The 15478-nt window shown below is 34.3% G+C and overlaps 2 protein-coding genes across 4 annotated transcripts in view; both read right to left on the bottom strand.

Moving 5' to 3' along the window:
- The window catches only part of LOC130645392 (CTP synthase 1-like), a 61251-nt gene extending 55145 nt beyond the window's left edge, over window positions 1-6106 (bottom strand). Inside the window, exon 1 of the mRNA XM_057451376.1 lies at window positions 6102-6106. The gene's annotated coding sequence lies outside the window, so the exon portion shown is untranslated. The remainder of the gene's footprint in view (window positions 1-6101) is intronic.
- Window positions 4896-15478, bottom strand: LOC130645394 (acid-sensing ion channel 1C-like). 3 transcript variants are annotated; one of them, XM_057451378.1, is made up of 8 exons: window positions 15338-15478; window positions 11297-11419; window positions 8090-8829; window positions 7228-7375; window positions 6666-6722; window positions 6204-6387; window positions 5744-5835; window positions 4896-5279 (listed from the first exon to the last, which is right to left on the bottom strand). In XM_057451378.1, the coding sequence occupies exons 2-8, from the start codon at window positions 11382-11384 to the stop codon at window positions 5146-5148; spliced, it is 1443 nt and encodes a 480-aa protein (XP_057307361.1). In that variant the 5' UTR covers window positions 11385-11419; window positions 15338-15478; the 3' UTR covers window positions 4896-5145. The 3 variants fall into 3 exon arrangements, with proteins under 3 accessions (XP_057307361.1, XP_057307362.1, XP_057307360.1); XM_057451379.1 differs by having other exon boundaries at window positions 15446-15465; XM_057451377.1 differs by lacking the exon at window positions 15338-15478 and adding an exon at window positions 13981-14347.

Genomic DNA, 15478 nt, shown 5'->3' on the forward strand with positions numbered 1-15478 from the left:
AAGATTTTAAATTTGTTAACTTTATTAGGCATTCGTCCTCCTAATTAGGCTATATTATTCTGCTAATTAAGAGCAGTACATCTAAGTAAAAAGCATGAAAATTTTCGCTACGAAGTAATATAATACGCCACGAAGTGGAATACGCCGCGAAGTGAAATACGCCACGAAGTGAAATACGCGGCAAAGTGAAATACGCCGCGACGAACACAAATACGACTCGACGAAACATTAAACCACCCCACAAAGAAAGATACGACGCCACAAAAACCACACCACGAAGAAAGATACGACACAACGAAAAGCATACACAAATATTGTCCATATATAACTCCATACAGCCATTACCCACCATTATTGTTGTGCTTCAATTTAAAATGCGAAAATGGTTCTGAGAACTAGTTGAAAACGGCGCGCGGAAACTCTATTTAAACGAGGTGCCAAAAAAAATCCACCGTATTAAAACTGTATAAGTGTCGACTAACTAGCCTGTTACAGGCTAGCTAACTTTCAGTTCTCTCTGACTGAACTTTCTCCTTCTATATAGTCTACATTTTATTATCTGTCGATTTTTCAGATTTTATACACAGGCGTAGAAATCCCGTAAACATGCAGTGAAGCTAACACAATAAATTATGATGTAAGAAAAGATACTTTGTTAAGCAGATTATCATAGCTAAAATTTGCAGTACACATGATCAGATCTGCTTCATGAAGACGCTTTTGGAGTGCCGCAGGGATTTGTATATTGATGACTTAAAAACTGTCATCAATTCAAATTACCATCATCTATATGCGGATGATAAAATAATTATTTCGTCCCATAAAAACTTGGATACCCTTGTCTTGCAGGTCGAGTTAGAACTTTCGCAAGTCGACCTCTGGCTGAATAATAACAAAATGACTATTAATACGGACAAAACTGAAACAATCTTTTTCGACAACCACAGCCAGTTAAAAAAAGTTGAGAACAAAACTATCAACTATATGGGTATTCCTTTGAAGAGGAGCGAAAAAGTTAAATATCTCAGGTAACATTTGATCAAAAAATGCAATGGGAAAAGCACATTAATGACATAAATAGAAAAATACTAATTAAATATTCTAAAATTAGAACTATTGTATCCTGTTTAACACCTCACACAAAAAAAACTTGTCATGCCATATTTCAACTACTACTCCTCCGCATGGGCTTGTGCCACCCATTAAAATGTGTCCGTGTAGGAAAGAGAGGGATTATTCACTGAATAATTTACTCATCAAAAACGATGCCATATTAGTTTTCAAAGCCATGAATCACATTGCTTCTGATTACATGCGTTCAAAAATCCTTTTGACAAAAAAATGTCATAATCATCAAACAAGAGGAGCTTCAAAAAACACTCTACCCTTGGTCAACATGGAAATTGGCAAAATAGCCCTCCCGTTTAGAGCTTTCAAAGTGTGGAATAATCTTCCACATCAAGTGACCTGTAATGGAAGTCTGCTTTCATTCTTTATCAGTTTATAAAAATAGCGTTTCGTCGGATGTAGAGCGAAAAATTGGTTTAGTAGGAATAAAACAGATGAATATTAATAACAGAATGAATATTAGCTATCTATTTAAAAAAAAAGTTATTGTAGAAGTATGGAACGCTATAACGAGTCATGCTTCGGTAATGATATTTTGTCATTCGCCGGAAAAACACCATTCGCAAATTTTTCATTCGATGGAAAATTAACATTCGCACATTTCAATTTCGTCAATGAAAATTAACAAAAAGGAGGAGATCCTTTAATCGGCAAGAATATTGGATCATCTTGGCTTAAGTAATAAAGATAAATTTATGGGTCTTAGAATAGCATGCTCAGCTTATGGTGTGATGGGGATAGTTAAGGAAATCGGCGTACAGGGTGGTGCACCAATTTTTTGTTATAAAGAAACAGATACTTGCCAATTTAATTGAAGATGGTTCTTAATTTCAGAAATTAAACTTATTAAGTGTTTCAGAAAGAACTGTCTCTATCGGCGGATGAACGAGTATGACCTTCACAAACTGTCTTTTGCGACGTTCCTGATAACAAACTCGATAACGAAGTGAAAGAAAGTAATTTCGGAATTCCCGTACTGTGGAGAAGTAATGTTGCAACAATTATCGAAAACTAAGCATTATTATTAAAAATTTACTTTGGGCTATTCCAGTTTAAAAAATCGTGCCTAAGAAAAGCATATAATTTACGAAAGAAGAAAAAAGTCTAAAATATGAGACAAACATGCAGAGTACCAATTATTATAAGTAGAACTGCCACTAAGTTTAGTTCTTTAGCTAATATTACAACGAATTTAATTAATTAACCTCTTCAACATTACAAACCGAGTCTCAAGAACTGGTGTTTTTACGTGGCAGAGTCGTTGCTCACGCGAGTTTTTGGACCAATAAATGGACACGTTGAGCACCCGACGAATTTCCTGACTGAAGCAAAAAAGATACATTTTGAAAATTTGGGAGACTTTAGGAATTGTACATCAAAGCATGCGGTGCAAAACTTTCGAAGATTGTCAGCATACGTGAAGTTCTGTTGTTTTATGTGGTGTTGCAGTTAACCAAAATCAGAAGCTAATTATTACAAGCTCGTGAGCTTGTATTAAAACGCAAATGTGTCCCACAAGAATGGAAATTTTTGCCTCTCTGAGCACCGAAGCGGGAGTTGTTGTGTGTTCGAATCTCATCTTGGTAACTATTTTTAATTTTTTTTTCTTTGCTGTTTTAAATTTTATTTTTTAAAAAGATAAGATAAGTGTTTAAAAGCTTTATTTAACTAACGGGAACAGTATAGGTGTTTTTACCAAAGTTTACAAAAGTGAATGTAAGAAGAATGCCTGGAAAGTAGACTGCAAAAAATAAAATTTCCACAACATAAGAGAGAAACGAAGATGCTCCACCCTATCAATTTATTAAATACATCGATTTTACAAAATTTAGTTAAAATGTAAGCAAAAGTCAAATTATATTGTAAATAATGACGAGAACGAAATTCTTTTCGCTACGCTAATGACACGCCAACATAGAAAAATATGATTTCGGAAACACGTATATGAAGCATGTCACCCTCCGTATAGCATACTCCGTATGGTTACACCTTTTAGCACATTCTGCATACTGTGCATAACAAATTCTGCATAACATACTCTCGTTATCTCACAACCTGTATGCCATAATCCGTTTGCTGCAATCAAGCTAATGTTCCCACACTCTGTAGTAGGAAAAATGATGTGCTTGTCTTTTTAACTTGTTTTTTATGGTGATTATATTTCAATTTTTTCGGAAATAGTTTTTAACAGTCTTATATTGCAATATTTTACTTTAAGGTGGCAGTAACCCTTTTTAGCTGTCCAAATAGCTGAATTATTTACTCAGTGTTTTATTTATACCATTTTTTTTACTATTTCCTGAAAGTATAGGCCATAATAATACATAATAAAATGATTTTAACTTAACACTAAAATTGTTGAGTCAGCAGAAATTTTTATTTAAAAATGTATCATAAACAAGAAAAAAATCGGCTTCTACGAACTCCAACTTTTTACAATCTCATTATTTTTCATCAGCTTCTGTTTCTAAAAGAACCTTGGGTTAACCCTGTTAAAACGGTGTGCGGATTTTTTTTGTCCATTTTTAATTTTTTAACAATAGCCTTTAGCTTCCCCTGCTGCATCGAACGCTGTTAAAAGAAAATATTCCGAATAAAAAGACTTCCGCACACCGTATCATGGCTGCATGATACACCAGCATGTCTGAAAATTTTAAAGTAAAACGAAAATGCTATTGAAAGTTAAAGCTCGTGCAGTGTAGCATAGTGAAGTTCGTCTTAAATTTCTACATAATGCGCCATCTTTGTTGTTATTAACGTTTCTCTTTAATACTACGTCATTTCTTTCAGTACAATTTCGCAAGCGCGTAGACTTAAGTGGGATTTTCACGAAGCGAATTGAACAGCGAATTCGACGGCGAATTGTATCTGAGCATGCGCAGTTTTGTTTATTTTGATTTTGCATCGAAATATTCGCTTCGCTGAAAAGTAGAAACAGTTCCTACTTTTTCGCGGCTAAAGGTTTCGCTGCTAGTTTTTGACCAATCAGAACGCGGTTAACTAATGTAAACAATGACTTTGGCGGCTAATTTATTTTGTCGTGAAAATTCGCTGTCGAATTCGCCGTTCAATTCGCTTCGTGAAAATCCCTCCTTAAACTATATTCGGCAAAAATATGAATTTTATTTTAAAGAGGGATTGTTGAGGTTGAATACTTTTGGTGAAAGATAATGTATTTTAGCCATAAAATCGTGACAAGTGTGTTACAACAAAAAGAATATGGATATATAGTCTGAAAATAACCTTTCGTAACAAATAACGTAAAAAAAATTCCGATTTTTTAAAAGGTTACTGCCACCTTAATAACATTTGTTGGCAAACTCCGTATAGCTAAACCAAACTCCGCATAGAAGCTATACAGAGTATTACTCCGTATAGAAACCACACTCCGTACGTTGCATTTTTACCGAATGCTAATTTTTTGAATGAAACATTTGCGAATGAAGTTTTTCCAGCGAATGAAAAAGGTGCGAATAAAGTTTTTCCAGCGAATGATAAAGTATCAGTACTGAATGACATAATATATGTACTGAATGACAAAATATATGTACTGAGCGACATAATATATGTACCGAATGATAAAATATATGTACTGAAGCATGATTCGCTTACTTATGGCAGCTATAAAATTGTGTCCAACCTCGTTCCCAGGGCATTTTGCCTTGTTGATAAAGTTGATAGCGGCGAAAATTGTTGGCCACTCCGTAATAACGGCTCGGGGGCCACAAGACTAAGGTCAACGCAAGAGTGTTAAAATAAGAAAGAAAACTAACGACAAAAATTTATTTTAAGTATTTTACAATATTTATTGATAAAAATGATTCTGCTACTGATAAACTAGAAAAATCTAAATTACTAAACACACGAGCTTCCCCACGACGACCATTTTCGTACCCATATTTTTTACACTCCGAAACTGTGATCAGTGTCTTAGGAACGAAGTTGCCATTTCTGAAACTTTTAGGAGCACCGCCGTTTTCGGTTACAGCTATTTTATATTTTTACACCATAGGTTTTTCATACGACAATTGGCTTCGTTTTAAATGATTGTGCAAATCTGGCAAATATGACCAGTAGCAGGCAATCAACAAATTCAAAGTAAGACATAACGCCGGCACCGATAAATAATCCAATCTGACCACCTATATCACCTAAATGTAATATAAAAATATAACAAATCATGTGTGCAATACTTTAGCGCGTGTAAATTTGACTACACAACCTCGTACGTAAACTGTCTTGTTGACTTTGTACCCCTTTTAATATACATGTTAAAATAAAACCAGGACTACTGGGAACGATTTATTATTTTCCAGATTAATTCTAAGCCTGAAGTATGATCTTATTAATTGTTATTTTGAAATGAAGCATCAGTTAGGTCTTCTAATTGGATTTAATCGTACTTGAAAGAATAGATTATATCCCAGTATTTCCAAGGAGCTTAGGAAATCATAAACAAACCATTGTCCTCCTCAGATTACTTTGAGATAATCCTCTAAAGTAGAAGCTACCCTCGAGGTTTATCTCAAAGAGCTCTGAGGTAGAGGTTATAAGTTGACAAGACGACATAGCAAAGGGAACGGTTACATAATAAAGAAGACAAGATTTGACTCACCCAACCATACAAGCATATCGTAACTAGGTTGCTGTTCCAACTTTTCGTACGAAAGATCATCATAAAATATAACGATACGGAGAAAATTGTCCCTAAAAATATGCAAAATTTATTTTGCATTACTCAATGTGATAAACGGCTCAAGGCAAGAGAACACGAGAACAGGAATCCTTGCATGATAGGAATATTATATGGCGATCTGATCAAAATATAAGACACCATTTAAAAGTGTTTACGCAACGCCATCGCTAGGACTTTTAAGTTTTTTTACATCAGGACGCGATGTAAAAAGCAATAAAAAGTCCTGGGAACAATTTTGGTGATTCCGTTGATAAAATGTTGCTCGTGTAGCAAAAATTTAAACTCAGAGATTAATAGAGGTTTCTACTCTGCTTATGAGACAACATGTTCTTTGATTGAGGTTGAGGAGAACTGGCATTAAACCCAAAAAGAACTATACCGTAAAAACTGGAGATCGTCTATTCCTTTCACATCTTTCATATGAGTGTCATTTCTTACAAGATCAGCTAACTTCGGAGCTTGATTTTTCGATGGAAATAAAGCTCGTGATTTACTGTGACCATAGTATGTGTGAATTTCGCATGGTAAGGGACAATTGTATAATTTTTCTGTGTCAAATTCCTCTACAAAAGAAATAAGATATTCATGTTAGGAAAACACATCTTGTTGATGCCACTCGAATTACTCGAATATTCAAATCCAAATTAAAACAAAGTAAAAAACTATCGAAATTTACTCAAGAATTTTGCAGGGCTGGAATTTCATTTTATTTTGGTCAACCTCATTCCCAGAGCCTGTTGTTTCTTTTCTATAACCGGGGCGTCCCGATGTCAGAAAAGACACAGGATGCCCTGTGAACGGGGTTGCATTTTGGTTAGCTACCAATAACTTCTCTACTTACCCCACTTTGGCCACATGCAAGAAATAGCCACTTGAAAACTGCAAATTGGGATTTCTCCTAAAAACAACAACAAAGCTTGTACGGAGACGATTGGGATAAAGGATTAGTTTGGCCCATTATAAGCTATGCTGTGCCGAACTAAACTTATAAAATGCCAGATTCAGCTCGCACTGTTTAAATAAAAAAGCAAAAGTGTAGCTGTCTTTAAAACCATTTTTTGCTAGATATGCAGTTTTACAAACCCTCGTCCCCAGGGTATTTTTCGGCGTCATCTCTCATATTAAAAAGGGAAAAAACCTTGGGGACGAGGGTGCAGTTTTACACTATACCGCACATGCTTTCGCACCTTTCATCTTAGCATGTAGTTTTTTACAGTCGACCTAAGCTGTGCCAAGCCGTGTGGTACAGCAAGGTCAGTTTGGTTTTGAATGGTTGAATACAGGCTTAAAAAGCTGTGTTGATTCGAACTAGTTTCTTTTGCTCGGTTCTCTATGGCATAGCCTAAATAATGGTCTAGATGGTTATTTATCTGAAAGTTAAATAACTTGTGTAAAATTTGAACCTGGCATAAAAAAGTCTTTGCACCCGCACGACTCATTAACATAATCAGTGAGCTGCTCCAACCAACATGTGTTTCTTGAATAACTTTTAAAGTACTTCAGGTTAAGAGAACCACAATGTGTTTTGTAGGGAGATTCCAAGTTGATAATCTAAAGTATAAATCAAAAGCATATTTTCAAACTCATATTGTCTTGTAAATGCAGAACCAGCCTAGCTAACTGAGCTTTTTTTAAGGGTATTTAGAGTGAGGTTCTCACATACATAAGCTTAGACACAAAAGAAAAACATCTCAGAGAAACTCGCGAATTCAAATCTTTTAAGAAAGAAAAAAAAAAGAAATAATTATGTTTGTTTGGGCGTGTGAAACCATTCAATCAAAATATTGATGAAGACATTCTGATCTGATTATTATCGCGCGAGGCAGTCTTAGGAACAAATGTTACAGTGTGGTCAACGTATAGAATTTCGTTTTTAATTCTTCGTGCCCTTAAAAACTTACTTGATCAATATTAAATAGGATTTATTTTCGTATGTATGGCCAAGGCGAGTCACGGGGTTTTAAGTTTTTAAAGGCCGTGTAAGGCATAAAAGCGCTACTTAATATCGTATTTAAAGCACTTAAGATCCTAAGTAAGCCAAAACAATTAAATTTTGGCGAGTTTCAAATTGCATCATCTTTTTGCGTTTTTATTTTATCTGATATTACTCTTATTAAGGCATGTTCTTTATGGTACAAATTCGTGTAAAACTTTACCAGTATCGCACTGAGGCGTTACTATGACCCAAAATCTTTACTCGAGCTTCACTCCCCTGTTCACAGAACGACAGCAATATAAAGCTAATATTAAGAAAAATTCGCTGACCTGTTTTTTCTCCACTTGTATATACGTTGTGTATCCAGGTGATATCATGGGTCCTCTTATTCTCACCGGCGTTTCATCCTGTCCGTGCAGAAGTAAATGAATACCGGAAATCAATCTATCTCTGTAGTAATCATAATGCTGGAGGTTAATGGTCATTGTGAGACTACGTTCAATGCCAGTTCCGGTGACAGATAACACCGGATGCCCTTTTTGTCCCGAGTTAAAAGTAAAACACTGGTCTCCTTGTTTCCAATAAAAAAATGTGAAGTTCTCATGTGAACATTTCATTCCGTTAAAAGTGCAGTCAACAAGCATTTCTTCCAACAAATGCGCAGCGCCTCTTGTAACATTCCGGTATACTTCAGCTGTTACGTTCTTTGCTTTACTGTGATCCAAGATAGCCTCATCAACCATTGTGCCGTTCAAGACACTCATTCGCATATCGTTCAAATTACAGAACGAAACCGCGGGAAATTCGATTTCATCAACATATTGCCTCATTCGGGCCGTGTTGAACGGATAATCGAGAAAGTTTACAGTACTTTCGTAAACTTTTTGCATAGAATAACCAAAAGCTGCGACTGTTATAACAAACCATATTATTCTGCGTACTGAGTGTCTTTTGTCGAAGATGTAAGACAAGCCATGAAGTGAAGAATTTTCGATGAAATCGTCAATATGCTCCTTGATTTTTTCCTTTCTTTTCTCTGTTATAGTTTTTGGAAGTTCTTCACCGGAACCTGGTAAATGAGAAACAACATCACGATAATTTTCACGTTGAGACTTTTTTAACTCTCCTTTTATTTGAAGCATGCACACTATATTATCTATCGACGTAGCCTCGCTTAATAAATCCTCATTTTTGCGGACGTTGTTGGACACATGTTCATGAACAACTTGCGAAAAAGGAGCTTCTTGTTTTTTAACATCCCTTTTCGTGTTGAGAAACATTTTGAATTTTAAAATAAACACTTTAATCTGAGCTTTAAATCAGTCAATTTTTTTCTTTCTTATCCACATCTTGAGAATAACATCGACTCAGTATTCTTTCCAATCATTTGTAACCGTTGACAGATTTTTTTTTAAAACTCGTTTTAAACTTGTTTATTTAGCCTGCAAATAGTATTCAATGTTTGTATGTAGACGAAGAGATGTTTCGAACTGTTAATAGAACAAACAAAGCGAGTAACAAAACTACGCTAACAGAATTTGTCTTTTTAGTGAAAGCAGATATATTTATAACCTTGTTTCCAGTGCTCTTTGTTTGCCTTTTTATGAGTAGAGGTTAAAATTTCCTAAGTACAAAGTTGGGTTGGATATATTTTCTTTTACTTAGTGATAACGATATATAGCTTGTTTTGGGATTATCATTCGTTACGAAGATTTAACCAGACAGCAGGGGTGCCGTGTCATGAAATGTGGAATATAGCCTTAACTTAAGCCCATAATACATGATGTAATTTAATTAACAAAAAGTTTAAATAATTCTTTTTTCCTAATTAACTTCCACCCAAATCTTGTGATGAGTATAATAGTGATTTATATTTGTTTATCAATCGTACTCCCGAACCTTGTTTACAATCTAAAATGTTATTACAAAACAAACAAACAAATTTCTTATTTGCTTATTTATTAACGCAACATAGAATCATCTAAAATAGTCAAGTTCTTGTACTTTTGGTTTTTCGAAATGAATCTCGTGCCAGGGCCTCTTTTTCGCTTTCTGATATGTAGCAACCACGAAAGAAGTAGCCACATATTAGAAAGCGAAAAAGAGGCCCTAGAAACGAAATTGACCAATACCCCCGATTATGAATAATTCAGGTGAATAGCAGGCTTTTCGATGTAGTAACAGAGAAACTTAATTCGTACATCGGCAAAAAAAGACATATATGTCTACTTTATGTAGGATTTAACCAACCTCAGGGCGTTCAAATATAAAAAGCCTAACAAGTCCTGGGTACGAGGCTGGGTTTTAACAATGCCATATATACAAAGCAAATAAAATTAAACCCATAAGATCCGTAATATCCTTAAAGTCCTTAACATCAGAAAATGTCCAAGTTGCTTCACTGCCCTAGTAGAATCCGCCCTAAACGAGGCTAGTCTAACACAGGCTTAATAGAACGTGGTATTGTTAATAACGGCTTAATCTTAAGCGAAGAACACAAAAGTATGTTACGCCTTGTCATGGTAAAATATCTTTACTTTACGCTTGTTCCTTCCCACTTTTGAGTAAGAGATTAAAATATACATTACGAACTTTCTATAAAAGGCTGGACTTGTCACGGTATTTCGCTGTATATTAATTATTCTCAGCAAGCGGCCTGGTACTAATAAGCTTAAAAAGATCATTGATGCAACAGTCTGCAATGTAGTCTTTGTGTGTTAGGTGCTTAAGGTAAGTGCTCAAGAGTATGTTTGATGTTTTAGTATTTGAAATGTGTAACTCAAAGCTTAAAATTGTAATTTCTAAAGAAAATCTTAATAACAAAAGTTAACTAGAGTACGTCCACTTTTAACTCAAAAAGTGAAAACACTTTTCTTCTGTTTTGTTTTTTCATTTAATTTTAAGATATATTCGAGGTTAGTATTGATTTCAAAATCTATCTATGTTTCCTTCAGGCAATTGACTTAGTTTTAGTGGGGTAGATTTATAATACTATCCGCTTTAAAACCAGTCACCCTGCCCCAATGTGAATGGTGATTTCGTGTAATAATAATATCAAAACTTTTCATGCTTCGTTTTTAATTTATTCACATAACTTCAGCAACACGTAAAAGCTATATGACACTTTTTAAAATGTTTTCTATTGTAAGCGGTTTTTGTATGTAGAATGAAATACCGTTCAAAATGTTTGAATTTTATATTTCTCGTAAATTTTCAAAATCTGTGAACGCGGGTGCAAGCCCGTTAATAAAGCGTTTATTTTCTTTCTAGCGATCTCGGACGATGAGAAGAAATAAGATTTTTAAGAAAAATCCTGCAGAAGATAAGGGTTTTGTTAAAACTAGTCAGTGACCTGTGGAAAAATCCTCGGGTTCGCCCGTCCTTTTTAAAGCGCATTGCGTGCGTCTTGCTTCTTGCGGTACCATTTTTCGTGACAGACGTATACAAGTTTTATAATAAGAAATTTTTTTAGAGTTTTTAGCATGCCATTGTTTGGAAGAGGAATTATGTTATAAAAGCAAGATTTCGTAACTTGCCTGAGTTTCTGGAGTGTGACCTTTCTTCCTCTTTCTTCTCATGAATGGCTTCTACAGTTATTTTTGCGATGTCTTGGAAATTCAACATCTTCTTTGCTCATTCTCCACTCCAGTTTTGCAAATCTGTAAGGACAAAACAAAATTAAAAACCTGAAAAAAGGACTGGGACTTAATAGGTATGTGGGTTAAAATTTTACCTTGATGCAACATAAAGAAATATTTGGTGGCTTCTATATTTTATGGTTTACCACACTTTCTTTACAGGTGAAAAAGTTTACAGCAACTACTGCCGCCCACAATCGATTTACCCTGTTATTGTATCGCAACAAAGCGAATTCAGTGACACCCACTTACTTATAAAATAGCATACTAAATCATAAGACCGCAAAACCAACGCTCTTATTATTTTTTTACGTTTCGTAAATACTAAATTATTTGGGGACAAAGAACAAAACGCGTAGAAATGTGCATAGGAAGACAAAAATCAGTCCACATAACCAGGCGGAACCACAAGATATTAACCAACCCTTTGGACCCCCCTCCCCCTTCCCTGCGCCTTCGTACTCTGACCATACACTGTCCCGCTCTCTCCATCGTTGTGTGTTAAAGTTTTGTTATAACTACTGAAGAGGAGCCTGAGTACAAAGATCCTAAAGTTCTTCCTTTCCCTGTATTCATCCACACACTTCTATTTTACTTTCCTTGCTCATATTTACTACAGTTACTCAATACGTATAATCGGATAACAACCGGAATAAACTGGCACAAGTTTCGCGACGTTGAAGAGAGATTAGAAGAAGAAGGATTACTTAGCCCTAAATATACTGGGTCCTGCCGGTTTTTACTGCATGGCTATGATACTTATTGAGTTAATATATTCATCTATAAGACACCTGCATGCCGAATGTTTAGGTCCCATACCTCAAAGAGTTTTAGATATTGGCCATTACTCAAAACTACCCTATAATTTTTCACGAAATACTTACAATTGGAAATCTTTTGTTTTAGAATATCCTTAAAACTTGAAACTCAGAACACTACTTTTATTTTATCAAGGGGGCTTATTTTGCGAAGGTAAGGCACGTAATTAATCTGATTTTTCGATTTTTTTGGATTTAACCGAAAATTGGTTTTGGCATTTTTACACGAATTATGTGAAAAAAGAGGATGTTAAATAATTTTTATTTAGCTTTCCAAACAGAATGTTAAAATTCGCTCTAGAACTAAAGTAATTGAATTTTAAGCAGATAGTGGTATTTTGGACAAAGTTGAAGCTTCCAATGACGTCACAATAAAAGTGCTGACATAAGAAAAAATGTAGTGCGGCTTTTTTTTCCCTTTTATGACGTACCACAAATGTGCCAAGTCTGATTCAATTTGCAAAAGCCTATTAAAAGTTGTTTATGGGGCGGACCCCATGTTTATAAGCCTCAAAAAAGCTCAGTATTTTTAGGGTTAAGTTACATTATGCTATCAATTTATCCATATTTTGTTTCTTTCTGTTATTTAGGTCCTACGATAACCGAAGCAACCGCAAGCAAGACAAATATTCAATCATTTAATTAATTTAATTAAAAACAAGTGACTTTCTTTTTGTCTACGCCATGATTATTATTCTAAAAAAACAGTTATATGAAAAAACTAACTTTAACTCTAATTAGCAAAAGAGGAAAGAGCTTCTGTTTTCGTGATCAGGTTAATTTAATTCCTGCCAAATTAATTATTCTCGTTCTTGACCCCACCAAGTTATTTCTGTTTTCCTACCAACAAAATGACAAGAACTTCGACTACTAGTAGTCGAAGTTCTTGAGTCTTCCCTGTGTCAGAAATTAGAAAATAATTAAACGTTACGTATGTCAAGCAGGGTGTTATTTTTCGTGAACTAGTGAATTAGGGGAAGAGGGGGCTTAAGATTAGTGTCTCTGCGAGGGCAGAGGAAATGCTTTTTGAAAAAAAAAATAAAAAAGGCATGCAAAATAACAATATCAATACCATTGCATCGATTTCGTTGTATTTTAATACGTTTCTAGCAAACCTTGATTTTCTATTTTTTAGGGTCTTCTCCCTCAAGCAAAAATAGTTAGCTTATGGGTTTTATTGGTGCTTTGTGGTGTTGGGATTAGGATAATCACAAAAAATAATGGTAGCTACAATTCAACTCTCGTTTTTGTCAAAATTAATTGATAATTTTTTTTGGAATTCTATTTTGTACAGTTTATTCTTGCCAATCATAAAAGTCAAACATTAATTCCCTGAAATATTGCGAATTGACCTTTTCGTGAAAATTTCTTATTTAAAAAATATGTTATAAGACGTGTTGTGAGATGTGAAAAATATTCTTCATCTAAAATGCTAGTTGGTACAAACAAGGTGGTCTAATCTCTTCCCCATTTCATTGTCTGAAATATCCGTTACTCAAGCCTGGCGTTGTTTTGTCGACAACGTATTTTACATTGATAGCATCTGACGAAAACCTGGGCCCTGAATGATGGTTTATTTCTCATGAATCTTAAAAAGTTGGTAGATTATTATTGTTTTCGTATACATCAGCATGCTTGACGATGACAACAACAACAATACCACATTAACCACACAACGGTAGCAACCACAACAAAAACAAACAATAATAAACAAACAAAAACAACAACCACATCAGCAATTACAATTTTAACACATTTACATACCTTTGTTAATTTAGATGGCTCAACACCAAATATCACAGGACTACTCTTATTTCAAATGTGTATTAGGGTACCACAGCTGTCCAACTAGCCTCAAAACTGCATTGTTTTCCAATACGATACTTTAACGTCGCTATCTTATCAACGCATCTGATCTTAATTTAATAAAGTTGTCGACTAATGTCCAGCATATGACGCAAATTTCAGGAAGACATCAAATATATTATGGAGGCAACAAGAGGAGAAAACAGAACTTTTATTTTTAAACTGTATAATTTTTTAAAATTTTATATTTCTCTATACTTTTTAATCGCCAATTCTTCAAACTTTATCATACGCTGTATTTTTCTCGGAGTGCCCTGGGTAACACGACTCTCTAGCGCTTTTAATGCTTCACACAATATACTCTTTGTGTGAAGACGATGAGTTTATATTTAAGTCATTTTGAAGTATTTAACTATTAACAATACTTGATCCGATAATCCGATAAAGATTACCGATGTCTTTACGTAGACACAATCTGACCTTTTTCTTTTTTTTCTATGAAAGATGCCATCAATAAGTATACCCTGGGTGCATCAATAGATTTAAATAAAGTTTTGACTTAGTAGATGCATTATTGATTTCACTTTATCAGCAGTAAGAAGTGACTAAATTTTAGTTTGATAACTAATATCTTGTATAGACCAAAATTTTTTGTCCACTTTTACCAACTATTATTAATTTTTGTCGACAGTAATTTTTGTCGACTTTTTTTTACCGACAAGTAATTTTTGTCAACTTTTTTTACCGACAAGTAATTTTTGTCGACTTTATTTTTTAATAAACTATGTCCTCAAAATGCTATGAAATAAGTTGATATAAAAGTTGGATATTTCAATTCATATTTCATTTTATTGTCATATAAAAAGCGCAACTTGTAAATTTCTATACACGCTATTTTTTATTTTTAAACTCAACAAAATGTTTTTATTGACTAAATAACACCGGTCCTTTTTTCACTGACTTTTTCACTAGTAAACTTAAAGAAAAGTGAATAGATGCACTGCGGTGGAGAATAGGACTTCTCTTTTTGACACAGTTTAATTGTTATAGTGCATACTCTAGGCTCACGCTTAACACAAATTATGAAGGGAAAAGCCCTGGGGACGAAGTTCTAAACGAATGTTGAAAACACGCCATTAAATAAAATTTGTTCTTACAATAATATTTTCTTGTGTCCATTGTTGATAAAATATAACGAAAATCCCAATTTTAAAAAAAAACGAAAGCATAAATCTTCTCAGCATATAAATTTATGAAGAATTACATTCGAAATTTAGAACAGTTAAATATCAGCTTTAAAAAAATTCCTTCCTACCTAAATGCTCAAGTTCCAAGAACCACGCCAAGGTCTGTTTAGCTGACCCGAAATTATATAAAGAAAACAAAAACAAAGAAGTACGAAATTCCAAGTATGTTCACTTACATTTTACAATAATGACTCTTGTCTGAATAATCG

Source organism: Hydractinia symbiolongicarpus, chromosome 5, assembly GCF_029227915.1.
Source record: "Hydractinia symbiolongicarpus strain clone_291-10 chromosome 5, HSymV2.1, whole genome shotgun sequence".
NCBI lineage: Eukaryota > Metazoa > Cnidaria > Hydrozoa > Anthoathecata > Hydractiniidae > Hydractinia > Hydractinia symbiolongicarpus.